General features: G+C 47.2%; 1 protein-coding gene across 7 annotated transcripts in view; it reads right to left on the reverse strand.

Annotated features, from left to right (window-relative positions):
* The window catches only part of Ranbp10 (RAN binding protein 10), a 65,524-nt gene that overhangs the window by 5,537 nt on the left and 32,242 nt on the right, over nucleotides 1-27,745 (reverse strand). For 3 of the 7 annotated variants that reach the window (XM_030243813.1, NM_145824.5, XM_030243814.1), the window contains 7 exons: nucleotides 12,783-12,950; nucleotides 8,436-8,458; nucleotides 5,983-6,167; nucleotides 2,116-2,228; nucleotides 691-799; nucleotides 443-591; nucleotides 65-269 (listed from right to left, as the gene is read on the reverse strand). In XM_030243813.1, the coding sequence (XP_030099673.1) occupies nucleotides 65-269; nucleotides 443-591; nucleotides 691-799; nucleotides 2,116-2,228; nucleotides 5,983-6,167; nucleotides 8,436-8,458; nucleotides 12,783-12,950 (952 nt within the window). Of the gene's footprint in view, nucleotides 1-64; nucleotides 270-442; nucleotides 592-690; nucleotides 800-2,115; nucleotides 2,229-4,496; nucleotides 4,624-5,982; nucleotides 6,168-8,222; nucleotides 8,326-8,435; nucleotides 8,459-12,782; nucleotides 12,951-26,372; nucleotides 26,470-27,745 lie in introns of those variants that run through there. The other 4 variants (XM_030243815.1, XM_006531426.1, XM_011248526.1 and 1 more) reach the window with 3 other exon arrangements.

Below are 27,745 nucleotides of genomic sequence, written 5' to 3' on the forward strand. Positions count from 1 at the left end.
AGCAGGGCAGGTCCAGCGGGCACAGAACAGAAGCAGAGTGCAGGGAGAGGAGCAAGACAGGCACCTGGTCTCCTGGTTACTGGTACTGCTGTGGGGCTGGGACTTGGTAGAGTCTGTTGAGTTGGACTCGGAGTAATTGACGGAGGACGGGGAAGAGGAGGACGAGGAGGATGAGGACGAGGAGGAGGAGCTGGGTGCGGGGTATTTACTGTGGTTCTGTTTGTTCTTGGTGGATGCGACGCCATTGCTGCAGCTGGGACTGTCTGCTCCTAAGAGGCCAGGAGGGTCAGAGAACGGAGGTCAGAAGTGGATTGCTTGTGTGGTCCCTTTCCCTTCCACCCAACCTAGTTGCCAGTTCTAAGCCCACCAAAAGGAAAGGCATGTGGGATGGCCTCTCTTCCCCACACCAGCTCTTCCCAGCACACTCTGGAGAATGGCTGACCTGTGTTGTGTATATGGGAACTACTGGGGCCATGTCGGGGGCTGAGGCTGGGGGAGCCAGGGTAGCTGTCCTGGGACTTGGGGCTTCGGGAACTCAGGCTGCGGACCTCACTGTCAGTGCCGTTCACCATCTCCACGAACTGTCGACACCTGTGAAGGGAGCAGAGCACTGATGCTCTGGCCTGGGACCACACTATGGGCTCTGGGTGCAAGCTGAGGGCCAGGCTCGGAACCGTAAACCTGACTTACTTGAGCATGAAGAGCAGGTTGGGATTATGTTCCAGCAGCCCAGGGTAGAAGCGCTGGGTTGTCTCAATGGCTTCACCCACCCGGCCTTCCAGCACCAGCTTCTGGATTTCTGTAGAGAAACACATGTCTCTGAGTGAGAGCTGAGACTGCCTACATATCCCTGGCCCCAAGCCTAGATTGTGGCCAGAGAGAAGTCAGGTGGGCTGGCTCTTGGCACCCTGCTAGTTGGAGAAGCTCACAGAAAAGGCTGAAAGAATATGGTTGTTTAGGACCATGGCAGAGGCTAGTTTAGAATATGAGGGAGAAGAGGTGGACTACCTCACACCAGCATCTCTAACGATGGCATTTCTCTGGCCATCAGCATCTTGCTATTGCCTTCTCGCTCTTGTCCTACAGCCTGGTGCCTCCTGTTGTGATTCTAGGCCTGAGGCTCTCTCATCTGTAGATCCCAAGTCAAGAATAGAATACTGTTCCTTCTATCTGGCTGACCACAGCTTGTTTAGGAAGACACAGACACATGCACAGACACAGACACAGAGATGATGGGCTCAGAGAAACAAAGGCAGGCATTCAGACACATTTACATGCACATATCCAGTCACCTACATTGCCCTCTCCTCCTCTTAACCGTGTGGGTTCTATTCTCTATCCCACCCTCCTTCCATTAAAATGTTTCAAACGCAAGGAATACTAGGAGACTGCCTTTGGTCAAGAGAGAATTGGTTATCTGCAAAGGGTAGGACAAGAGGTAGGAGCAGGGAGCTAGCATGGCAACAGTCACAGAGCATTGCTTCACCCTGTTCAGACAGGAGTCGTCCTCTCTCTGGCTACAAACAGGCAGAATGGTTGAACCTCAGGACACAATGGCAAAGGCAGAGCAGTGTGCAGCACAAACAAAAACTCCTTTTGGGGATCATGAATAGGAGGCCAAGTAGAATTTAGGATTCAGGGAACAGGGAGAGGAAACAAACAGGGAGGAACAGGACTCTGCCATGACAGGACCAGGCCTATACTTGATTTCCAAAGTGTGTTAGGGAGGCTGCTCTGAGACCTTCTGAGGCCACTGGTTGCCCTTGTGTCAGTTTTATCTGTTTTTTTTTTTTTTTTTTTTCGGTTTTTTTTGAGACAGGGTTTCTCTGTATAGCCCTGGCTGTCCTGGAACTCGCTCTGTAGACCAGGCTGGTCTTGAACTCAGAAATCCACCTGCCTCTGCCTCTGCCTCCAAGTGCTGGGATTACAGGTGTACGCCACCACTGCCCGGCCAGTTTTATCTTGAATGAAGGATAGGAGCAGGGACTGGAGCCAGCAAGTTGGTCTCCAGGATAGTACAGATATGGTGAGGCTGTACTCTTGACAGACTAACCAGAAATGAGCTACAGAGTCAGGGACAGGTAAAAGGCATGAGGAGAGAAAAATTAACCTTACTTTGTCTGTTCTTTATGGATGCCTGCTCTTCCTGAATCGGGGTTTCAGTCATTCGGGCAAAAGCTGTGGCTGTGGAACAATACCCATGATGCACCAGGTAAGACGAGACCATGCTAGAAAAAAAGAAGAGCTCAAGGTAACACTCAGACCCACATTTCTCACGGAGCACTGGAGGGGACAGACTACATGTGTCCCCAAGAGGTCACCCTACACATACCTTGGAATGATCTGGAAGGGGTAAAGAAAATAAGAACTTCCCTCTGTACCCCCAGGTCATAGGAGTGGCTACGGTTCTGAGATATGTTGCCCTCAAGCTCATAAAGATGGCTGACTCCTGAAAGACTGCGATAAGCCCAGCTCTAGTCACTGAGCTTACCCACGGCTACCTAAAAGGGCAACTAGCCAGTCAATGTTGGCAGCTGCCAGGATACAGAGGATGCCTGACACAGCCACACTTGACAGAACTATTAAACTTAAGCGAATGGTCAGAAGCACAGGGTGGTACTCTGGGGCTATCTGTACTAGTTAGAAATACCTGTGTCCCCAGTGAGCCTGCCATTTGCTATAACACTGGCTCTAGAGTTGTGGTTCTCTACACATCGGTCACAACCCCTTTGGGGGCTACCTATCAGATAAGCTGCATATCAGATATTTACATTATGATTTGTAACATTAGCAAAACCATAGTTTGAAGTAGCAAGGAATAATCTTATGGTTGAGGGTCAGCACAACATGAGGAACGTGTTAAAGGACCACAGCATTAGGAAGACGGAGAACCACTGCTCTAGGGGAATAGGAGGAATATGGGTCAAATTAACTTTACAATATACCATGCATCAAAGGTGCAAGAATTCAAGATAACAGGCTGATTTTGCTAGGGAGAGACAGGCACCTCACGGTTAATAGGAGCACAGTCTTTGTGGAAGGGCATAACATACAACAATTTAACCCCACTAAAGCTGGCTGAGCAATGCCATATGTACGTGTGCACATGTGTTCATGTACATGCACGTGTACAAAGATGAGCTCTTCTGACCTGTGTGGACAGATATGGTGAGAATGTTCTAAGGCTGTACACCTGTGGCTGGCTGGCTTCCTATGTTTTAAGGGATAAGTGCGGTGGTATAAACAGCAAATGTAACCTTTTATTATACAATACACTCTTTTAAAAATCTGTCCACTCCTTTGTTATCTTGGTGTCAGTTTTTCAATAAAGTTTTAATTTGAGACAAAAATATTATACTCTTGAAGAGTAACTGTAACTATTATTATCATAAACAGAAGAACAATGTATTTTGGAAAAAAATGGTTTAGATGAGCCCATATGAACATTGATAACTCTAAACTGTATTTTCTTGGGGCTAGAGAGATGGCTCAGCGGTTTAATAGCAATTGGTGTTCTTGCAGAGGACCTGGATTTGGTTCCCAGCACTCATATGGTGGCTCATAGCCCATTTGTTACTTCAGTGCCAGGAGATCAGATGCCCTCTCCTGGTCTCCACAAGTACCAGGCACACACACAGTACACATACATACCTACCTACAGGTAAAACACTAATACATAGGTAAGAAAAATTAGTAAGTTCCTAACAGAATAAGCATAGCTTAAATTAAGAACACTACTTTGGAGGAGACCAAAGTAAACTTTAAGCCCTTCTTATTTCCTTATTGTTTCATATAGTAGAGTGTTTGCCTGCATGTAAGCATACATACTGTGAGTATAGCTGGTGCCTGCAGAGTACAAAAGAGAATGTTGTATTCTCTGGAACCCATCGAAAGCTGTCATGTGGATTCTGGGAACCAACCCTGGTTCTCTACAGGAGCAGCAAGTGCTCTTAACTGCTGAGCCACATCTCTAGTCCCAGAAAGTAAAAAAAAAAAAAAAAAAAAAATATATATATATATATATGTATATATATATTTCTTTATTATGAAAGTGTTATCTATGCCAGTAAAAGAAACAAGGGTTGGGGATTCAGGGAAGCAGTACTGTGGCTGCCCAGCATGTGCAAATATCTGTGTTCTATTGCTATCACAGAGAGGGGAGGAGAAGGGGAGGGAAGTGGGGAGGAAGATGATAATACCCGAGTCTCACCAGGGGAAGCCAGCCAGACATGAAGCTTGTGACAAGTCTATCTCCAAGATAACCCAACCACTTCCAATATTTATAAAATTATGTGAAATAACAGGACACAATTATACGCAGGTTTTAGCAAATACTGCATAAGACACATACAGGCACATGGATACATACATATAAACAAAAAACTTCCATGTGTTGAGCCCAGACCCTGAAAGTAACTCCACCTCTTCCCCAGCCCAACCAGAAAGTATACTGTGGGAAATGGCATTGCTGTGGCCCTCAAGGAAGCAATTCTCACCTGCTAGGCTGGGAACCAGAGGTGGTCCTGCTGGTCTTCCCAACAAGGGTCTTGCTATCTGTACCTCAACCCTTCCTCAAGGCTGCTTTAGTATCCATCCCTCAAGAAAGGAAGGCTGAATACTGGGGCTATGATTCAGTGATAGTCTTTTCCTAGCATATGTAAAGCCCTGAGTTCAAAAGAAAGATAAAGTCAATGGAGGAGAAGGGAGGAGCTGGGGTGGGGACTGAGACTGACGGAGACTGACTGGGAACCCAGTGTACATTGCACTCCTACTCCTGGCCCCTCGTGCCTTTGCAGAACAATGGTCAGGGTTAGCAGAAGCCAGACCCTTCTCTACTCTTGGAAGCCAAGCTAACACCTACCTTCTAACAGGTGGGTGAGTAAGAGTCACTGCTTCAGCCAGGTATGAGGTTGGCTAGAGAAATAAAGACCCAAACTTGCCCTCCTGTTGGGAGTCTCAGCAACACTGGCTTCCAAGACAATTTAGAGATTAACTAACCAAGGAGCACGCTAGCTGGATACTGACTCTATAAAGTGACCTCAAGCCAAAGCCTTGCAATGTGAATTATTATAATTATTATTTTTATTAATGGCTTTTTGAGACAGGGTTTTTCTATGTAGTAATCCTGGCTATCCTAGAACTTTCTCTGAAGACCAGGCTAGTGTCAAACTCAGAGAACACCTGCCACTGCGCCTGACTGCTGGGAATAAAGGCCTGTGCCATCACGTTTGGCAGCAATATGGATTTTTCTAGCAGAAAAAAAGTGTCCACAGAAGAATAAAACATAGTAGTTCTAGAACTTCTACAGAACCCTGGGAAGGAACACAGCTCTGCTGGTGATTTTTCAAAACGAGTTATTTCCTTTTGTTGTTGGTGGTGGTATTTTTAAAGACAAGGCCCTGACTGTTCTGGAACTTACTATTGTAGATGAGGCTGGCCTTAATCTCACAGATACCTGCCTGCCTCTGCTTCCCAAGTGCTGGGATTAAAGGTGTGCACCACCACGCCTAGCCTGTGCTGGTGATCTTACAAACAGAAGTCTTGTGAGCTGGCTGAGGGGAAGGTTTTTTTTAATTGTTATTATTTTGAGTTATATGTATGTATGCAGTCCCCTATGTGGGTTGGTACATGTGAGAGCACGTGCCGCGAGAGGCCAGCGATGTCAGAGCCTCTGGAGCTGGAGTTACAAGTGGTTGTGAGCCACCTGACATGGGTGCCAGGAACTGAACGCAGGTCTTCGGCAGGAGCACTATGTGTTTTTAACTGCTGAGCCATTTCTCAAGCGGCAGGCAAGGTTTAGCCAGGAGCAGCTCCAAAGCACAAAGAGTGATGTGCACTGGTGAGAGGGGAGCATCAGCAGCTGAGTCCGCTCCAGTGCCCCAGGGGCATGCCCACCACTGCAACTGTCAGCAGGGCCGGAGTACTGAGCAGGTCTACAGTACCATGGGGCCTGGGGGACAGGAGGGGGGGGGGAACACTCACTTCTGCAGCACCGCCTGCCACTCGCCAAGCCGGGCACTTATGGGAAAGCCGTGCACAGTGCCCTGGACTTTGGCACGCCACTCCCGCATATAGTCCTCAATGTCGAACAGGAAGGGCTGCTGCCCAAAGTTGGCATCCACAATCTCCCCAGGTGTCTGTAGGCCGACAGTGGGGTAGAGGTTGGCCTGAGGAGAAGAATGAGTATCAGTCAGGACCCTGCGGGCAGCAGGGCTTCTCTTCACTTCCATGGCTCTTGCCAGCCAACACTAGGACTGGAAGAGACTTGCACGGCAGGAGCAGTAGGGACCAATCATTTAGTCTACCTCACTAGCAGAAAATTATACTCAAAAGCCTGGGGGAGAACAAAAAGAAAAGCAAGTAAGGCCCCACATGGAAAGCCGCCTCTGTTCTGCATCAAAGGCCACTGTGTCCCCAAGGCCTGGGAACCCCTTATAGAACTCAGCCAAGGTACACAGGAGCAGACAGGGCTGTATGCCCCTACATGTGCACTAATAAAAATGTGCTATGTGGTCATTTACAACTTCTGGGAAGAGATGCAGGGCCAAGGATCCCTCGGCTACCAGGAGGTACATGAGGAAATGGGGTGACACATGGGAGGAGGAACACTGCAGAGCAGGCAAAGATTTGGTGAGTTGCTTCCGGAGCTGGTAATGGAGAGGCTGCCTCTTCCTGTGAGAGGTTTACTCAGCAGTGACACTTATGCAATAGCCGTGTCCATTTCCCACGACCAACTTTAGTGAGGCCATCCCTCATTCAGTTGCTCCCATGCCACCACCCAAATCTTCACCTACCTCCTCCACGTGCCACTAAACACCACTTTTTTCCAGGAACCCCAATCCATTCTTTTGTTTTTGTTTTTTTCGAAACAGGGTTTCTCTGGTATAGCCCTGGCTGTCCTGGAACTAACACTGTAGACCAGGCTGGCCTCAAACTCAGAGATCCGCCTGCCTCTGCCCCCCCGCCCCCCGAGTGCTGGGATCAAAGGCGTGAAAAAAGGTCTCACGTAGCCTTTGTGTGTATGTAGTTGAAGGTCATCTTGAACTGACCTTGCTGCCTCCACCTCCCAAGAGCTAGGATTACAGGTGTGCACTACCACCCTTGGCTCCCTGGCACCCTCTTCACCGTCTGCTCTTCAGGCAATAGGTCATTCATAAGTACCACACACGGTTTTGAGCACATGGGTTTCAGCCCACCACTAGATCAAAACCTACACACTCTGCTTCCTTTCTTTTTCTCCCATCTCCCATACCACTGGCAAAGCCCAGGGACACTTCCCAATCTTTCCAGCACTTGACAGCACACTGCCCACACTCACGTCAGCTCATTTCACGTCATGTCTCCATACCTAGATGCTTCCCCAGCCAGAGTCAGAATTCTTCTGAGTCTGCTCCCTTTGCCTAGGACAACAGCCCCTTTCTGGGGGTTCCAGGTATGAAGGAAGGATTCTGATACGTAGACAGGAAGTTCAAACATGACTGTGGGAACTACAGTTGAGATTCAGAGGCCCCGCTGGGTGTGGAGGTGCACACCTTTAATCCCAGCACTTGGGAGGCAGAGGCAGGCGGATCTCTAAGTTCGAGGCCAGCCTGGTCTACAGAGTGAGTTCCAGCACAGCCAAGGCTACACAGAGAAACCCTGTCTCGGAAAAAAACAAAAACAAAAACCAACAACCAAAAAGGTTCTGAGACCCCTCAAATCACAAATATACTTCCTGGGGCATGGTCGGATACCCAGGATCCTAAAACAGCCACCAAAGTCAGCAAACTTCTCCTTTTCAGAACCAGGGCAAATAGACCCATGCCAGGCTCCCAGCATTTTGGGTGAAGGCTCTGTATGTGACAATGCCTATACCACTCAGTAAAGTAATGGGATAGAGAAGATGGGGATGAATCCCAGACTAAGCTGACAGAGAACTCCATCCTTTTCTAAGAAAAGCCTACAAAACTCATATCCCAGTGTCAGGAAACCCTGAATAGTAGCATTCTAGGTTTCCAGAGGTGATGACTTTCCTCAGAGATCTGATGGGCATATATAAGGACCAGATTTCTGATTGTTCAGATGGTTCAGGAGCAATCCCTACATGTCGCACCCAGTCTACTGGCTGTATTTGCAGACATCTCATTCAGATCAGCCTGTCCCATGGAGTTACCCTCTTCCACCACAACCCCCTTACCCCCACCCACAACTCTGCCTTAGAAAATGCCACAAATTTCTGTCACCTGCTAAGAGACGTGGAGGAGGACCAGGCCTTGCTGCTGAAGAGAGGACGGCCAGCAGGTAACCCTTACTGACACCCTCAAGCTGGTAGCACATCACACATCCCTGCTTGGGGAAAGGGCCAGACTCCACACCCTGCACTTGCAGGTACCATCATCCTCCCCGGCAGCCCTCAACAGCCCAGGAGGAGGAGGACCCATTACTGTAGTACTCACCGGGAGATCTGTGAAGGCGATACCTGTGGGGAGGAAAGGACAGTCATCAGCCATAAGATAGGGATGGCCCCTTGGCCTCCAGTGGTCTGTGAACTCAAGGTGCGGGTGGTGGTCAAGCATAGACAAGGGTACTAGGGACTGGTAGTTTTAGGCCTGGGCCTTCATCTTGTTGGACAATCTAATCAGAAGAAAAACCAGGACCTTAGGTAATCAATTAATTGGCTACAGTTTTTCTACCTTTTCAAAGAATAACTGCTAAAAAGAACTAAACCAAGTGATTTTTCTCCTAGGCTGGCAAATTCAAGCCTCTTGATATGTAACATGCCTGCACAGACATCTACTATGAGCTCTCACCCTATCATCTATTACCTGATACACCTGATGTCACTTCCTTAGAGCAGGCACTGTGCTCATTCTCCCAGTTACAGATAAAGACAAGACCCACAGAGGCTACAGGGGCTGCCTTTGTCACCGAGACGCTGGCAGTGGTAGTTCTGCACAGGCCTAGTTCAGCACGCCAAGCTGACAGATTAATGTTTCCCATCTTCAGACCCCAAAAGTTCCAAGTTCTCAGAAGTTTCTTATTATCCAAGATCTGGCTGACAGTAGCCTATGCATCCCCAAACCCTCCTGTTAGGAGTGGGGAATGCATCTCTAGTCTTCAGATTTGAGCTGCAGTAAGGGTGGAGGTCGTGCAACACCAAACATACAAGTAGACCTGAGTAATGTCCACAGGAGTGGGGGGCATCAGAATGTGGGAACGCCTCAGCTTCTGCATTAGGGGTATACAAAGTACGGACTCCCTGAAGCTCCCAAAGGACTTCCTGAACCCTCCCCTGGCAGGAAAGAGAACTTAGCAATGCAGCACAGAGGAAGTCTGAGCACAGCCTGACAAAGTGTGCGCTATTCCTCACGCTGGCTCACAGACTAACAGCCAAGGTGAAGGCAGATGACACAGCCTTTGCTAGGTCTACGTACAAGTTGGCTACTCTACTCTTCCAGGAGTGAAAGTCAAAAACCTTATGCTCCAATAGCCTGAGGATGCTTGTGCGCCTCCCAAATAGGGTCAGAGTCCCAACATCAGAGTAGTCTGCTGGAGAGCTACCCCTGTAGATCTCGGAGGATCCAAGGAGCTACTCTCTCCCAGGCTTAAGGAGACGCTCACAGGCCCTTAAAAGAAAGGGACTCTAGCTTCATCAATTACTGCCATGTGACCTTTACCAAGTTATCCAAAGTGGTCTGGTCCACCTGAAGAACCCTTTACCTCATAAGGGGGGATGGGAAGAGGAAGGAAGGAAAGAAGAAAGGAAGGAAGGAAGGGAGGGAGGGAGGGAGGGAGGAAGGAAGGAAGGAAGGAAGGAAGGAAGGAAGGAAGGAAAGAAGGAAGGAAAATAAGACAGGCTATGAAAGCTGTTTGATACATCATGTAGTCTAGGTACAAGCTGACTGCTGTTGGGCTACACAGTGAAAAACCTGCCACACTCTGGGAGAGGTTGACCCATTCAGACCTGCCTAACTCTGCCTCACAATGGCACCAAGAACGACAAGTCCTTGAAGGGCTTCCAGGACAATGAAGAAAGAAACCACTCTCATCTATACTGCACTGTGGAAGGCAACACTGCTCCACAAGGCTACTGTGATAATAAGGTTTGGGTAGACACACAGGATGAAAGGCCAGGCAAACAAGATAGCCAGGCTTGCTGATGAGAAGAATTCTGGACCAAACAGGGTCTGGAGCCCTGAAGCTGAGAACAGAAGACCATGGGAGACAGTACAGAACCACATGAAGAAGAAAGAATCTACAATCACACAGATCACTCAGGGACCAGATGGCAGTCCTCAATCTCCATTTACTCAATTATTCACCAGGTCTGGACAAACAGCTGAAAGCCAGCTGATCCTCAAAGTGCCCCTGAAGTCACCAAGAGAGATGGTATATGTTGAATAACTGGAAATACAGAATGATGAACATAAGGCTCAAGAGCTGATAAAGAAAAGGACCGGGGGCTGGCGAGATGGCTCAGCGGTTAAGAGCACTGACTGTTCTTCCAAAGGTTCTGAGTTCAAATCCCAGCAACCACATGGTGGCTTACAACCATCCTTAATGACATCTGACTCCCTCTCCTGGTGTGTCTGAAGACAGCTACAGTGTACTTACATATAAAATAAATAATAAAATCTTTTAAAAAAAAGAAAAGAAAAGAAAAGAAAAGAAAAGAAAAGAAAAGAAAAGAAAAGAAGAGAAAAGAAAAGAAAAGGACCACCAGGGCAGCCAGAGACAGGAAATATCATTCTACTTCCCTAAAGTGGACAGGACTAGAATCTGAAGCATATTAGTAATGATAAGTTGGCACCTGACATGGGAAGATTCACCTAGCATCTATCAATCTAACATCATGAAATTTCATGATCTAGAACACACAAAGAGCAGGACCTATTGATCCTTATTTCAGTAAGGCCTCAACAATACATTTATGAACCAGATAGAAAACATGGGCCTCAAGCTAATATGCTTGATTTGCCTGCTCCCGTCCACCTCCCCACCTCCATCCAGTGTTAGGGATGCAAGCCGTGCGCTACCAACAAATGGCCCCTATCTCCGGCCCTCTTTTCATTTATTCTTCTTATTATTTCTTTTCATTTCTTCTTATTATTATTCATTTTTCTTAAGATGCCCTAGCTGGCCCTGAGAGTTTTTTAAAGCCCCTGCCTCAAGAAATTAGGATTATGGTCTGTGCTACCAGACGGAGCTTGGGGGTAAGGGTGATACAGAGTAACCTGACTCTTTGGCTTTGTGTGTGTGTGTCTATTTTGCCTTGTTTTATGATACTAAGGACTGAACTTAGGACCCTGAAGAAGCTGGGCAAGCACTCTAACAGTGGATTCCATCTCCAAACTCACACACAGGTTCTTACTAGTTGGGGTCCAGCTGAGCAAGCTCAACAGCACAGAGGGCTCAGATCCTGACCTTTTCCTCTTCTAGGACGTTGAGTGTCTTTATTAATCAACTTATTTCTCATACTCTGAGTTAACCAAAGTTAGAAATAAACATCAAATATCAAGAAATAAACAAGACTGTAGAATTTTTTTTTAAAGATTAGAAAAAAAATTAGGCAATGTACTATTACATGAAGTTTAAACATGTGTAGGTCTTTGTACAGGATCTATAGAAAGCATTCACTGGGCAGATGAATAAAAAAATGCCTGAGGGATCCAGATAGCAAAGTTTGTGATTATTGGGACAGTTTGGGAATATACCCTTTCTCTGAAGTTTATCATATGTTTTAAATTTTAATTAATTGATTTTATCTTGTATACTATGTACTTATGTGAATAGGGACACACATGTGTGGGAGTCACAGGACAATACTGGGATAGTTGCACAGGCCAGTTGCTGGCCTTCACCTCATACAAATGATCTTGCCTCAGCTCCGGAATGATGGGATGTCAGGCATATGCCAAATCTGGCATATTCTCTCTCTCTCCCCCTAATCCCTGTTTGTTTTTATAGTGCTCTGATAGTCTAGACTGGGCTCAAACTCATAGCTAAGGGTGGCCTTCACTTCCGGCTCTGTCTGCCCTACCTCTGTCGTGCTGGGGTTCCAGAAACTCAGCACCACACCCACCTCGGGTTCTAACACCAAGTTTCTATTTCTGCAGAGAACAGCTCCACTCAAGGAGCCCACCACACTCCCAGCCCTCCCGGCTGTCCTCCTTCACTGTCTAACCTGCACCAGCCCAGCTTCTCTTCTCACTAGTGTGCCCATCCCTCTAGCCTGCTGGACCTCTGTTCCCATTCCTCATGCCCACCACTTCAGAGTTACCCTCGGGATACCTGCCTTTCTCCACTGCATCCTTCCATTTCTCTCTGGAGTTTTATTTGTAACTCTGTCAACATTGCTGCATGTTAACCATGAACAGGCCAGAGATCTGTCCCTATCTGACTCCTTCCTGTTTACTTTCTGTCTGACAGCCCTCCCTGTTACCTTCAGTATCCCACCTCTCAGAAGAACTGGCCATAGTCTGGGTCAGGTTATAAGTGTTCAAACCCTAATCACTGATTACTACAGTCAGAGCCCCCAAACTTCTCCATCAAGTGCAACAGACAAGACAAGATCATGACCAGAATATTCCTGCACCCCCAGTAACCACCCTGGGCTTATACAATAAATGCTGCTGAAGGGACAGGTTAATAACAGGCATTCCCTGTGCCTTCCATTCACCTGAAAGGGTCCGAATAGCTAGAAATGCCTGTAGTTCCCCAGAGAGAGCTGTGCAGAGGCTCCATGATACGACTTTGACTTCTTGAAGGCCTGCCTGCCCTCTCAAGGTCTCTTATGCACCTACCAAGGCTGTGGCCATTCTTGGTGTAGAAGCAGGTGCCATTGATGAGGTTGACACAACAGCCGATCACATCCCCTGTGGTGAATGTGGGACCATAAGGCTGGCCTGTCCCAGAGGAGCAGAAGGAATGCCCATCATCGCCATGGTAACCATAGGAATGCTTGTCCCAACCTGTGGGGAAGAGAGCGGCAATAGCTGACAATAAGAACTTGATAGAAGGCTCTGAAGTCTCAGTTATACTTCCCACATTCTCGCCCCCTTAGCCAGCACTCAGGAGTGTGGTCTTCCCACTCAGCTGCCTATCTTGCTGAGTTACACACATATTTTGATAGTGAGCACACCAAATCATCACCTCTGAGGAGCTGAGGTGGGGCTGGATGGGACTCACTGGAAGAAGTAGGCTAGAAGTGAGAAGATCTATACCGACGAGCTGTTACAATGTTTTTGCTTTTCAGACAGGATCTCTAGAGGCCACAACAGTCTCAAACTCAGTATGGTACTAAGGCTGGCCAGAACTTCTGATCCTCCTGCATCTCCCAAGTCATAGGATTCTAGCTTCGCCAGTGACGTGTATGTGTTTTAACTGGGGAATACTGTATTGTTTTCTTTTTGATGGTACTAGAGATCAAACCAAGGCTCTTGGGAATGCTAGGCAGGCACTCCACCACTCAGCTGTATTAATTCTTGTTACATTTTATTTTAAGATAAAGTCTAAACTGCCTAGGCTGGCTTCAACCTCTTTATTTGTTTGGGGTTTTGTTTTGTTTTGTTTTGTTTTGGTTTGGTTTGGTTTTGGTTTTTCGAGACAGGGTTTCTCTGTGTAGCCCTGGCTGTCCTGGAACTCACTTTGTAGACCAGGCTGGCCTTGAACTCAGAAATCCACCTGCCTCTGCCTCCCCAGTGCTGGGATCAAAGGTGTGGGCCACCACTGCCTGGCATCCTTTGTACTTTTTTTCTTTTTGTGTGATGGAGAGTCAATGTAGTGTCACTTGTACTAAGCATATTATACTACTGACTATATTCCCAGCTCCTTATCCATTTTAGCAGTACAATTAAAAATAACTTTAACAAATGTGTGTGTGCGCGCGCGCACACACACACACACACACACACACACACACACACACAGAGAGGATTGTGTTACCACAAGGACAACAGAATGCTGCCAAGTGTGGTGGTCTATGCCTTTAATACCAGCAGACAGTAAGTGGGGTGAGGCTACACAGTGAAACACTATCTCAAACAACAACAACAACAACAACAACAAAATCAGGACACTGAAGAGATGACTCCGTGGTTGAGAGCACTTAGTGCTCTTTGCAGAGGACCTAAGTTTGGTTCCCAGCACCCACCAAGCAGCTCACAATTGCCGTAACTCAATTCCAGCACACTGATTTCCTCTTCTGGCCTATCTGGGCTGCACACACATGAACATGTAGGCAAACATTCATATACATAAAATACAAATAAATAAAATATTTAAAAAACCCAGAATGTGTTTTTCCTTAGGAATAGCAGCTGTAACAACAGGACGGTTCATAGCTAGCATGAGACCTTCCTTTCTGGAAAGGACAGGTGCTGCCCCCTTGGCCACTGCAAAACTAATAAAGCCTACTCCGAGGAGCTTGCAAAGGGGGGAATGGAACAGAGAAGACATAACATGTAAGTAAACAAGTAAGCAAGATATACCTGGAAGAGAGCAGAGACATAGTTCAGCGGTTAAGAGCACTGGCTGCTCTTCCAGAGCCTGGGTTCAATTTCTAGTACCCACATGGCAGCTCACAACCATTTGTGTAATTTCAGTTCCAGGAGATTCATTGCCCTCTTCTGGGCTCCATGGGTACTGCATGCATGTGGTGCATAGGCACCATATATCCAGGCAAACACTAATATACTTTTGAGCAGAGTTCTACTTGCCAAGAGGACCAGGGGGACAGACATTTGGGTGAAGGGAATACAATCAGCCCACCTGAGAAACAACTTTCCACAGGTAACTATAAGAATAGCAGCTCTCAAAGTTCCTTTCAGCCACTGTTCTAACCTCTTAGAGAAAGTCAGTTTAGGAGCCTAAAGCTAATAAGCAGAGCGCAGAGGCAAGAGTCCTGAGGAAAATATAGGTACTTGAGACCTGGAACCTGTTTGCCTTTCCAGAGATGAGCAGAACAAGCTGGTTAAAGAGAGGTTCTCTTCCTTAATGCAATCAAAGTTTTCTGACTAAAGGAACCATATTTAAGCATCCTTCTGTCCATACTACTGAATATGTGGTTCATGCAGGTACACAAGGAATGTTTATTAGGACGGAAGACATAGCTCGGTGATAAGAGTGCCTGCCTAGTATACAGAGACTGACAATGAAGTTGCTTCTCACTTTGAAAAGAGACTACAGCCAGGTGGTAGATATGCCTCTGCTCTAACAACAGCTTCCCTCCTGCGGTTCTCTATTCCTCACCAATAAACAAGGCAGAGGATGTGGTGTCCCCAGACGTTTGAGAGCCATCTATGGTGCTGACTTCCCTCTCCCTATGTAGGGGGCCAATACCCATGCCTGAGTAAGCCCCTCCTACCCAGCACCCTCTCCTTAAGAACGGTGCATTCTTCCCCACTTGTGCCCTTATGCTAACAGCATGCACACTCCCCTTTCTCTGGGTGAGCCTGGTAAAGTTTGTTATGTATCTGCTAATGAGATTTGCCATTCCCACTGCAAGACCACAGACATGAATGAAGGTCGGTGGCAGACTGCTTGCCTCGCATACTTGAAACCCTCTGGGTTTGATGCCCAGCCCTGCAAAACAAAACAAAACCAGGACTAGAGCCAGATGCTTCAAAGGACGTAGGGGTCATGAGAGGACAGGTGGGCACTATTGTCTGGGTCGGACTCTACAGGGAATCACATCCAGGTAGCTGTGATTCAGAAAGAAGGCTGGGCTGTATAAATGGGGACAACACTCTTACAGGATGTTGTCACCATTCCTCCTTCTCCAAAGAAATCAGGTATTGCTACTCTCAGAGAACTGATCACACTGGCACTCTATCAGAAAAGCCAAATGGCAAGGTGCCTGCCACAATCAAGTACCTACCAGATGCCACAAACACAAAGGCAAGGCAAGGCAAGGCAAGGCAAGGCAAGGCAAGCTACATTCAGCCCAGGAGGCTCTATGTGTCCAGTTTAGGAACCCCAGTACCACCCACTTCCCCTGACTCACCATCAAAATAGGAAGACCCAACACCTAAGTACAGGCTGGGCTAGGGAAATGGCTCATTGTCTTGGCATCCCCACATACTATGCAGAGTGAGAGACTCTGTGGGGAATGCCAGGACTCCAGCATGATGGTGCTGGGAGCCCACCCATGGCACTCCCATACACCAAGACACATCAGGGGCTTCAGTCCCAAAGTAACAAGGAGTGGGGAGGACGGCCACCAAAGCACATCATCAGTATTCTAGGTCAAAACCCTGGGCGGGGCCGAGGCTGTAGCTGCCCACTAGGTTCTGGCATAATGTTGCCCATACAAAGGGGCCAGCCCATGCCTTACCCACAAAGCTAGGCTGACCCTGAGCCTTCAAACCAGTATTTTACCACATTCCACTCAACTGTGGACTTTGGGTCAGCAGACTTGATTTTGTTTTATTTCAGTTTAGGGGTCACTATATTGCACTGGCTCATCTCAAACTCACAGGTTCAAATGGTCTTACTGACTCAGTGTTTGAGTCTGAATCCCAACTCTTCACTCAGGTCCTGAGTTCTCTCAGCTGACTTTCTTTCAGGGGCGGGTGGCATGATTCCATGAGACTGTGCATGACAAGCCAAAGGAAGTATTTCTAGTGAGGTTCTTTTCTCTCACAGCCTTAGACACCAGCTTAATTATCACACTTGGGTGCTCTGTATGTGTAGCCCCCTTTTGCCCTGCAGTAGCAAGCAGGGTTACCGCCCATCTCTCCCAACAAACAGCCTGAAGGGTCCAGTAGCAGAAGCCCAGGCCCACTCTGTTCTCAGCTGTTGACAGCACTCAGAGCACATGCAGAGCCATGTGCAGAGGCTCAGGGCCTGGTGTGCAGAGGAAATGTGCTGGGCTGGGGGTTTCCTAAGCCTCTGAGGTCCTGGAGCTACTGTGAAGAGACACAAGGACTGTGTGGGACATCAATAGTAGGGTTGGCCCACAAGGGTAGTTGCCAGTTGGAGAACTTCCATTCAGAACTGACAAACATGCTTCCCCTCTAACCCCAACTATCTTTAAAGGCTGACAGGACCACAGTGTGCACCAGATCAACAACGGATAAGAGGGAAGCAGAAGATGGTTTGTGTGTGTTTCTATTCAGTAGTTACTATGAGGTAACAGAGCACACTCCCATCACTGACCTGTGCAGCTGCACCACCCCCATGGCCATTAACCTGAGTTTTGGGTGGGAACTTGGGCCATGGCAATCCTAAAACCTCTGGCAGCAGTGACCCAGGAGCAGAGTCTTCCTGGTAGCTTTGCATGGAAACCATGCTAAAGAAGGAAAAAACAAGCAAGCAAGCAAACAAACAAACAAACAACTCTGTAAGTAGCTAATGACACTGGGTAAGGAATGTCTTCCAAGGGCTCCTGGATCTTCCACTGATACAGGACTTAGGGGTCAATTTGAAGCCATGAATAGGACAAGGGAGGATATAGCTACCACCTGCATAGTAAAGGCTGAAGAGATAGCTCAGCAGATAAGAGGACTGACTGGCTGCTCTTACAGAGGACCAGTTCAATTCCTAGTGCCCACAGGGTAGCTCACAACCAGCTTTAACTCCAGTTCTGATACACTCTTCTGGCCTTCGCAGACACTGCATGTGCATGGTGCACAGACATTCATGCAGGCAAAACCCTATTCACATATGAATAAATATAAGAAAAATAGAAAGAGACAGGGGGATAAACAATCTTGAACCATCATCTCTGGTGGCCAGGAGAGACCTAGGAATGACCAAGAGAGTCTAACTGGGTCTGGCTAGGTCTAGGCTCAAATGGCATCTGTATCATCTGGCCGAGTTATTTTCCTACATCCCAGATGCCCTAGGAAAATCTGGGTTTGTCAGACACTGAGCCATGTTAAGGAAAGGGGTAGCACTGTTCTACACAATGGGGGTGTGCAGCCTCCACTCCCAGGATGACTGTTTCTATGGAGTACAGTCTTGCTTCTGCTCATTTCCCATAAGGCTCCTTTCAAATTTCTGGGAAGAACTAAATGGACTGGTGATGTGTGGATGAAGTAGAGAGAAGCTTGACCTTGCATGCATCACCAAACCCTAAGCTATAAGTAAATATGAAGAAAATGTTTCCCAAAAGGTGGCCCAGCTACAGTGCAGCTGAGTCCCACTGTCTTCTGACACAGACTTCTACCCAGACACTGGTTGTGAGGGGTGGAACAGCAACTGGCCCACTCTGTTCCAGGCTCAGGTGGCCACAGTCTCCTCAGAACACACTGGAGAAGCCCTCAGCAGGGCTAACACACAGTCTCCTCAGAACACACTGGAGAATCCCTCAGAAGGGCTAACAGACCCAAGTTTTAGGACTGGCCTTTTGATTATCAAAAAGACCGTTTCCCTCAAAGGACTCAACTTGCCCTGAAAAAACACAGGTTTGGGGTTATTATTTTGTTTTGGAGATAGAGTCTTGCTATGTTACCAAGCCTGGTGTTGAACTCCTGGCCTCAAATGATCCTCTGCCTTGGCCTAAGTAGCTGAACCTACAAGTGTGCACTGATCAGCTTAAAAAATACACTTGTTTAGACAGTTTCTCACTCTGTAACACAAGTTGAGAACTCAAAGTAATCTTCTTGCTTTAGTTTCCCAAGTGATGGAATTATAGGTATAAAACAACACACTGAAAAACAGGTAAAGTCCAGTATGTTTACAGCGAACAAGAGCTGGTATTTCAGAATACTGCCAACAATGAACCCCAATGTCAAGTAATAAGAGTGTTCAGGTCTAGCCAGATGGTGGTGGTATACTCCTTTAATCCCAGCACGTGGGAGGCAGGAGCATAGGAAAATGAGAAATGAAGGCTCTCACACTATCCAAGCTCCTTCCATTGCACCATCACATGAGCCGTCAGGATTTCTGACTACTTCTTCAGCTGCTAAGCCATCTGCATTCTGAATTTCCCTGTAGCACCTACTGCCAGAGCTCCAAGGGTCGGGCAGCGCCAGGCTCTTTAGCTCCATCCTCTCTTCTAGCCCTAGCCCCTGGGCAGCTGCTTCAGACAAGTTCCTGACTGATCCCCTTTACAGTCAGGGCTTACCTGAATGCCCTACAGGACTGAACTACTGGGCAACAACCAATTAGCTTCTTCTCTCCAGCCAGTCTCTAGGCACTGGCTTAGGAGCTATGTACAGGACTAGAATACTAACGGGAAGTATGACTCCCAGTTTTAGGCCCAAGAATTCTGCGTAGTGAGAAAGAAGGGCACCCCATATCTTAGTGCAGCCCTAATGTTAAACTCAGCCAGATGGAGAAAAGTACCGCTTCCCTCACAGTAGGCCTGAGCACCACAGGGCACACCTCATGAAGCACCAGCTCCTGAGAGGAAAGGCGTTCCAGAGAGATGATGGCTTGAACAGAGAGCCTGGAGTGGGTGCTTACCAGGCAACAAGGGTCCCAGCTTACATAAAGTAGGAAAGAATAATTCCTGGTTGGCAGCTATACACAAGCATCATTTCCAGACTATCAAAACCTACCAACAGTATCTAAAACAGCAGTATCTGAAACATCATCGGCTGTGTATCACCACCTGCTACTGTATTTACCTCAGATACTCTCCAGTGCTTGAGATGCACCCTTGGGAAGATAGAGGAAGGATACTGAACATCCTGTTACTTATTCACCCTCTTCCATGAACCTGGCACTGACCCCTGAACTCTCTGCTCTGTGGTTCCTCTCCTAAGCCTGTGCAGATGTGACAGATGAACTATGTGCAGAATGTGGCCCAGCTGGTAGAAGCAGCTTTCCTGCTGGGGCTAGCTATCCTGTTGCTATCCAAGCTAGAAGGCTTGGTAAGGTGCACTCCAGGAGGAAAGATGCACAGTTACTTTCCACATCCTGTGGAGACAAAGCAGACTGTTCCTCCCTGTGTCCTCTGCCATCTCAGTCCCTAGCCCAGGCTTGGGCAATAGCTGCTCCAGGAGATATAATGCCAACCCTAACTAGATCCTTCCAGATATGTCTTTCCAACAATTAAAGAAAATAGGTCTTAGTGGGCATGAATTCTTCTCTGCAGGGTTGTAACAAGCAAGGTAATATATGAAACACCATGAGAACAGCCTCCTTACTACAGAAAAGACAAGTGGGGCAATGCCAGAACCTAGCTCTGTTGCACATGGTCCTTCTTTAGACACAGCATGAGTTTCCCTGGACACAGAAACAAAATCTACACCCCCCCCCCAATCTCTCAAAGCACCCAAGCACCCAAACACTGAAGAAGCCCAAACCCCCGGTCTCCACCCACAATCCTACCTTCTTCATCCAGCTTCCTCAATCAAGGAATCCCTTGATTGCCAGACCCTGCTCTTTCTCCAAGGCAACGGGTGTGGCAGCAGCAGGCAGCTACACTCACCTACCAGTAGATCATCTAGTCTTGCCTGTGAGTCATTTAGCCCAGGGTTCCAACATTCTTATTTTGGAGCCACACCTGCTACTTGGTTTCACACTTAAAGAGGCCAAAGAACACCTTACAAAAGATAAACAAAACTTCTATCTACATCTTTCAACAGAAACTTCTGACAGTGCAAACTAAGACACTCCCAAATGCTCTCAAGAATCTGAGCAGCACAGCCTCATGGGAGAGATGTGCCTGTCATCATCTGCACCAGTAAGTACCCACAGTGCCACCCCTCTGCCCCAACAGCCTGGAAGGCAAAGGAGCTCCAGTGAGCCAATAACCTATAAGAACACATTAGAAGCATCAACATTCTGACCACGTGCTCAGCCACCTTCCAGAAGAATGCCACTCCTGCTAGCACAGCCTACATTCAAATTCAGAAAACAGGCACTGTAGGGGAAAGGACAGTCTCTGTCTCTCTCTGTGTCTCTGTCTCTCTCTGTGTCTCTGTCTGTCTCTCTCTCTCTCTCTGTATCTCTGTCTCTGTCTGTCTCTCTCTCTGTCTCTCTGTGTCTCTCCCTCTCCCTCTCCCTCTCTGTCTCTCTCTGAGACAGGGTCTCTTTATTATATAGTTCCTGCTATCCTGGACCTCACTGTGAAGAACAGGGTAGCCTTGGGCTCACAGAGATCCACCTGCCTCTGCCTTCTGAGCGCTGAGATTAAACATGTCCCCCATCACACCCAGCCTTAAATAGTGCAGTTTCAATAAAAACTACCTCCAGTCTATATGCAGACTCTCACAGAACTATAAGTGCACAGGTCCTCCCATTTTCAGGTAGAAAAAAACATTTACCTTTTCCAACAACGATAGCTATACTTATGCACCACTCCCTTTTTGTGTGTCAGGTAGAACTCTTAGTATTTTCTACAAATAAACATTCATCAGGATGTGGCAGTACACACCTGCAATCCCAGCATTTGGGATGCTAAGGCAGGAAGATTCTGAGCCTCTGGACACCTGGGGATGTATTGTGAGATCCTATCTTAAACCCTCCTTGTAAAAGAATCTTTAGTTTTTATTAGTATTTACTTCATATGCTAATATATTTCTTCCATTTACAGATGAAGAAACTAAAGAGCCAAGCAATAAAGTAATTGTTGCAGGTAACAAAGCTGCAAGAGTGCAAAAGCAGACAATGTGGCTCCCCAGCCATGGTCTTAGCCACTGAACCAGGCAGTTTCACAAGTCAACCACACAGCCCTCAAGATCTTCCAGGCTGGCAAGAGAATCTTGATGTCTCAGCAGGTAAGGGTGCTTGCTGCCAAACACAATGTCTTGAGTTGGATCCCCAGACTCAAGGGTAGAAGATAACTGAGCACTGCAAGTTATCCTATGACCTCCACACACATACACAAACCTGTGTGGGTAGCCACACACATACACAAACACAATCAGTTAGCAGTCTTCTGCAAGACCAAATGTGAGCCAGCTTTTGATTCAGTGACACACACTGAACCCCGTAAGTATGAGGTGGAAGAGCCCACCACCATCAGTGAGTGTCACAGAGCTTAGGGCACTGGCGTAGGCTGAGTTCCAAACCAAGGCTTACCCAAGCTGAAGGCTGGCCTCAGGCTAAGAGGATCTGATGAAAACTGGATACAAAAGGACAGGTGACTTACTGAAGTTCATTATGTTGAGGCAAAGGACAGCAAAATACAAGAACCATTTCAACCCAAAGCCATTATGCAAGGCCCTGTAAACACTCTCGGTGAGTCATGATTAAAAGATGTACTCCACAGCCAGGTATGGAGCACACACCTTTGATCTCAGTACTCTGCATGGCAGACACAAGTGGATCTCTGTGAACTCAAGGCCAGCCTGGTCTACAGAGTGAGTTCCACCACAGCCAGGGCTACACAGTGAGACCCTGTCAATAAAATGAAGTCCAAGTCCTAAGGAGCTCACAACTCAATCATGAATTTGACAGATGTGAGTCAGACAAGGAGTGATTACACATGTCAGAGTTAAAGGGACCAAGCAGGATCACACTAGGGGTCAGGAGGAAGGACAGACATCTCAGGGCAAAATCAAACAATGCCTGCCGGTAGCAGTGTGGGATGTCAGCAGCATGTTGGAGGTGCCCCACAGCCAGGAATGTGCAGCATGAGCAGGGGACGGAGGTATTTGGGGAGGAGGCAGAGCAAAGACTGTCTTCTCTCTCAGCAGAGGAATCAGAGGTCCAAAGCAGACAGGGCACAATGTGCACAGTAGAAAGCAGAGGGCTGGGGCTGGAGAGATGGCTCAGTGGTTAAGAGTACCGACTGGGGAATGGGTGGGTAGGGAGCGGGGGGGGGGGGGGTATGGGGGACTTTTGGGATAGCATTGGAAATGTAATTGAGGAAAATACGTAATAAAAAATTAAAAAAAAAAAAAAAAAAAAAGAGTACCGACTGCTCTTTCAAAGGTCCTGAGTTCAAATCCTAGCAACCACATGGTGGCTCACAACCATCCGTAATGAGATCTGACGCCCTCTTCTGGTGCATCTGAAGACAGCTACAGTGTACTTAGATATATTAATAAATAAATCTTTAAAAGAAAGAAAAAGAAAGCAAGCAGAGAGCTGAGGTGAAGAACCCAATAAGGAAGTCATGGATGCTGAAAGGACAGACAGCAGCAGAAGCATGGGACAAGATGAGCAGAGGGCCTGCAGGTTACTCTAGGAGCACACTGGAGGGCTAGGAGTCTGGCTATCAGCAGAGGACACCTGGTCTTTGCAAGAAAACTTCCATTTAGAGCAAGCAGTTCGGGCTGGCGAGATGGCTCAGTGGTTAAGAGCACTGACTGCTCTTCCGAAGGTCCTGAGTTCAATTCCCAGCAACCACATGGTGGCTCACAACCATCCGTAATGAGATCTGATGCCTTCTTCTGGAGTGTCTGAAGACAGCTATGGTACTTACATATAATAAAATAAATAAATCTAAAAAAAAAAAAAAAAAAAAATAGAGCAAGCAGTTCACTGTCTGCCAGCCTTAAGAACCAAGATTCTCAGGGGATGACTTGCTTAAGAGCTGAGTGCAGTCAGGGCGGTGAGCAGGACTCTCCTGCTGGACGGTCCCCGGGCTGTCCTCTCAGTGCCCTCTCGGAGCCTGGCCAAGCCCAATTGACCCCTCACAAGCCATGAGGTCCTCTTAAAGAAGACCAATACTATGCCACCACTCCTATAGGCCCTTCACTCAGCTACTGCACATTAGAATAAGACAGGAGATCCACAGGAACTTAGAGACGTGAGGAGTCCAGGGAAGAGAAGGAAAGAGGAGAAAGATCTGTCAGTCTCATACTAGTTCTGTCTGGTTTCCAACACTCAAGTGGATCAGGGCCATAAGAAAATGTGTCTGGGGGTTGGAGAGATGGCTCAGCAGTTAAGAGTACTGACTGCTCTTCTGAAGGTCCTGAGTTCAGGTCCCAGCAACCACATGGTGGCTCACAACCATCCAGAATGAGATCTGACGCCCTCTTCTGGTGTGTCTGAAGACAGCTACAGTGTACTTAGATATAATAATAAATAAATCTTTAAAAAAAAAAAAGAAAAAAGAAAATGTGTCTGTCCATGCCTGCAACACTCCTTCAAGGTTCAGAAGAGGCAGTATTAGGGGCCAAGCTCCAACTAATTCTCAACAGCAAGCAGCAAGACAGATCTAACGTGGGCTTCCAAAGTTAACACCTCTCTGACTGGTTTTCACAAGAGCTACTTGATACAGGCTCCAATGTCGCCAAGATTTAGTATCAAAACAGCCACTGTTTCATTAATAAAAACATTTTTTTTTTCAATTTTGCAAGACAGCACTCAAGGGAAAGAGGCAGGCAGATCTATGAGTTCAAGGCCAGCCTGATCTATAACTTGAGTTCCAGGATAACCAGAACTATACTGAGAAACCCTGTCTTCAAAAACACAAATAAAAAAGTTAACAAAAAACAAAACAACAACAACAACAACAAAACAGCCGGGCAGTGGTGGTGCACACCTTTAATCCCAGCACTCGGGAGGCAGAGGCAGGCTGATTTCTGAGTTTGAGGCCAGCCTGGTCTACAAAGTGAGTTCCAGGACAGCCAGAGCTATACAGAGAAACCATCTCGAAAAACAAAACAAAAAACCCAAACAAACAAACAAAAAAGTTAAAATAAAAATTTGAGTCAGTGTCTCACATAGCTCTCATATAGCTCAGACTGCCTCAAAACTCACCAAAGAGCCAAGAAAACCCGAACTTTCTGACTGATTTGCTCCCTCCCAGCGAGCAAGGATTAGAGGCTGCATAACTATCCTCCATGTGTGGGCTTCTGCAGTGCCAGGGATTGAAACTTTACACGCCAGGTAAACACTCTGCCAAGTAAGTTGCAACCCCAAACTTCATTTTTACAAGCAATGGTCAGCAACTCTCTGGAGATAAACAAACAGCTTACAGTCCAACTGTCCACTGCTCTAAGCACTAGGGCTTGCTCAGTCACCTCCCAAAGAGCTAGCCGCTTCCATCTCTCCCCCAGGAATTCTGTCCAGGTCACTTCATGAAGTTCCGGGCCACTGAGACAGGTTCTAACTGGTCCCCTTGTAGCTGTTGCTGTCCTTCCAACCTGTACTGTGGCTTCCTCAAAACACCCAAGACAATCCACACGCCCTACTGGACCCTGCCAACCGTACAACCCAGTCCCACTGGCCTCCAGTCATCCTCTTACACCTCAGCAATTCTGTACCTCTTCTATCAGGATCTTTATTCTACCTACAGCTTTCTTCCCCATCTGACCTCCCCTTACCACGTGTCATCTCACAACCCTGGCCTGACTCATCCCGCCCTGATCAGTCCCTTCAAAGCACGGATGCCCAATGTGGGGTTCTCAACTACATGTTTCTCCCCTACTGGGCAAGTTTCACAGAAGGGGAGACTAGTTACCTCAGGGCTACACTCAGTGCCCATCACAGAGTATGTGCACGATGCATTATTGGGTTACAATGAATGAGACACCCCCCATAAAGCACCAAGAACAGACAGCCTAGAACACGAGGCCACTTGGTTATCTACAGCCCCAAGAGCAAAGGGCCTGGGGGGCGAGGGTCAAGGAAAATTCTGTTCACACAATGCTATAATGGAAACAAGGAAAGCTTCCCAAGCTTCCTGTGGAAACAGACCTGGTGCTGCTTCCCCAGAAGCTCCACAACAAAGGGAGCAAGGCAACTTGACACCCACAGCCTGTCTAGAGAAGACAGACCTCCAAGAAGATGAGGGCACGTGCCCTGACAAGTTTCCCTGCAACACTGGAAAAGCTAGCCCACAGGGGCCAACCTCTAGGGCCTCCTTGGCCCAGGATCAAGGGTGATCCTTTTCATTCTAGTGGCCTCTTTCAGGATGAAAGAGTATTGCTGCTACCACTTATAAATGCTGAAGCGGCAGCTTGACACTGACCCCACCCAGCAATTCCAGGCGAGTTGCCAGAACATGAGGAGGGAGGGCACCTAACTCCTCCAACCAGCCGGAGCGCTCAGTGCACCCCTCAGATCACAGTTCTTATCCATGCTGAAGGTATTTCTGTTTGTCTAAAACAGAGTTTCACTTACATAGCCCAAGCTGGCTTCAAGAGATCTTTCTCTCCTGAGATGAACGCAAGAGCCATCACACCTGACTATTTGTTTTTAAATTGAAGAGCAAAATTTTTGTTTGTTTATTTGTTTGTTTTGGTTTTGGTTTTTTTTTTTTTTTTTTTTCCGAGGCAGTGTTTCTCTGTGTAGTCCTGGCTGTCCTGGAACTCACTCTGTAGACCAGGCTGGCCTCGAACTCAGAAATCCGCCTGCCTGCCTCTGCCTCACAAGTGCCGAGATTAAAGGCGTGCGCCACCACCGCCCGGCAAAGTGCATTTTACTAAAGGGCCTAAGCTGGTTGAGAACTCACAAGCTTCCAGCCTCCGGTTCCTGACAGATGTGTGCCAGCACACCCAGCCCTGGTGAGGTTCTTGTACTTTCCTGTGACTCCCCACGGGTACCTGGATATCCATGGCTCCCCAGAAAGAAGTGACTAAGCCCCACTTTCTAGTCCTCCCTCCGTATTGAGCATAATCCATACACCCATCTCCAGGTGACCTGCAAACAAAAGCACAAAAGGCCCTTACCACATGTTAGGGGCAAACCCCACACTCACAAACCCAACAAGCTTTGATTTCTCACCCAAACAACCCTCAAAACAAAACAAAAATGACTTTCTCTAAAATGTACTGACTCGTAGGTGGTTTGCTTTGCTTTGCTTTGCTTTGTTGTTTCACATTGTCTTGTTTCTATGTGTGTGGTGGATTGGAAGAAGGGATGTATGTTGTAGCGAGATTTCCCTACCTGTGGGTTCTTCTTCCCTCCACCCTTTTTCTCCCACCTTTCAACCCCTTAAACCTAGATAAGAGAGAAAAAAGGATATGGAGAAAAGAAAGAGATCCCTGAATAAAGTCGGGGTCAGGAAGGGGGGCTATTGTTAGACTTCCTGCTGATTAGGGGCGTTGAGTTCCTTGGGGCAAGTTTGATCTTTACAGTCAGGATATCTAATTTCTTCTTGTTGTTTCTTCTTTTTGCACCACTACTTAAACTACAACCGACAGCAACCAACAACCCACCAACTGACTCTGCCTCTCAAGGCTCTAGCATTTATATGCCCTCTGAAAAGTCCCCAGAATTCCAAATGTCACAGTCACAGTACTATCTCCAGCTGGCAAAAATCACTAGGCAAATCATAGTCACCTGCTGCGGACAATCTGAAGCAGTCCATATCTCATAACTTGGATTAAAACAAAAACATTCGGGCTGGCGAGGAGGCTTAGCGGGTAAGAGCACTGACTGCTCTTCCAAAGGTCCTGAGTTCAAATCCCAGCAACCACATGGTGGCTCAGAACCACCCATAATGAGATCTGATGCCTTCTTCTGAAGTGTCTGAAAACAGTTACAGTGTATTTACATATAATAAATAAATCTTTCGGGTGAAAAAAAAAACCGAAACATTCATATATTTCTGTGTTTTTTTTTAAGAAACCAAATTCCAAAATTGTCACTCCACCTTTTACATTTTGAAACATAGTCTCTGGTCTGTGAACTTCAGGGATCTGCCTGTTTCCACACACACACACAGCCCAGCACTGGGGTTACATGTGTGTGCTACCACACCCAGCTTTTACATGGGTCTGAAGATCTAAACTTAGTTCTCAGGCTTGCTGCAGCGGGCACTTTACCAATCGAGCCATCTCCCTTGCCCATCTAAGTTTTTCTAAACGAGCAAATATAAAGTAGTCTATATAGGCTGTGTGAAATAGGTCAGTAGTAGAGAGTTTGCAAGTGTAAGACTCTGTGTTTAATTCCCATCACCACCCTCAGAAAGAAA

Source organism: Mus musculus, chromosome 8 (genome assembly GCF_000001635.26).
Source record: "Mus musculus strain C57BL/6J chromosome 8, GRCm38.p6 C57BL/6J".
NCBI classification, from domain to species: domain Eukaryota; kingdom Metazoa; phylum Chordata; class Mammalia; order Rodentia; family Muridae; genus Mus; species Mus musculus.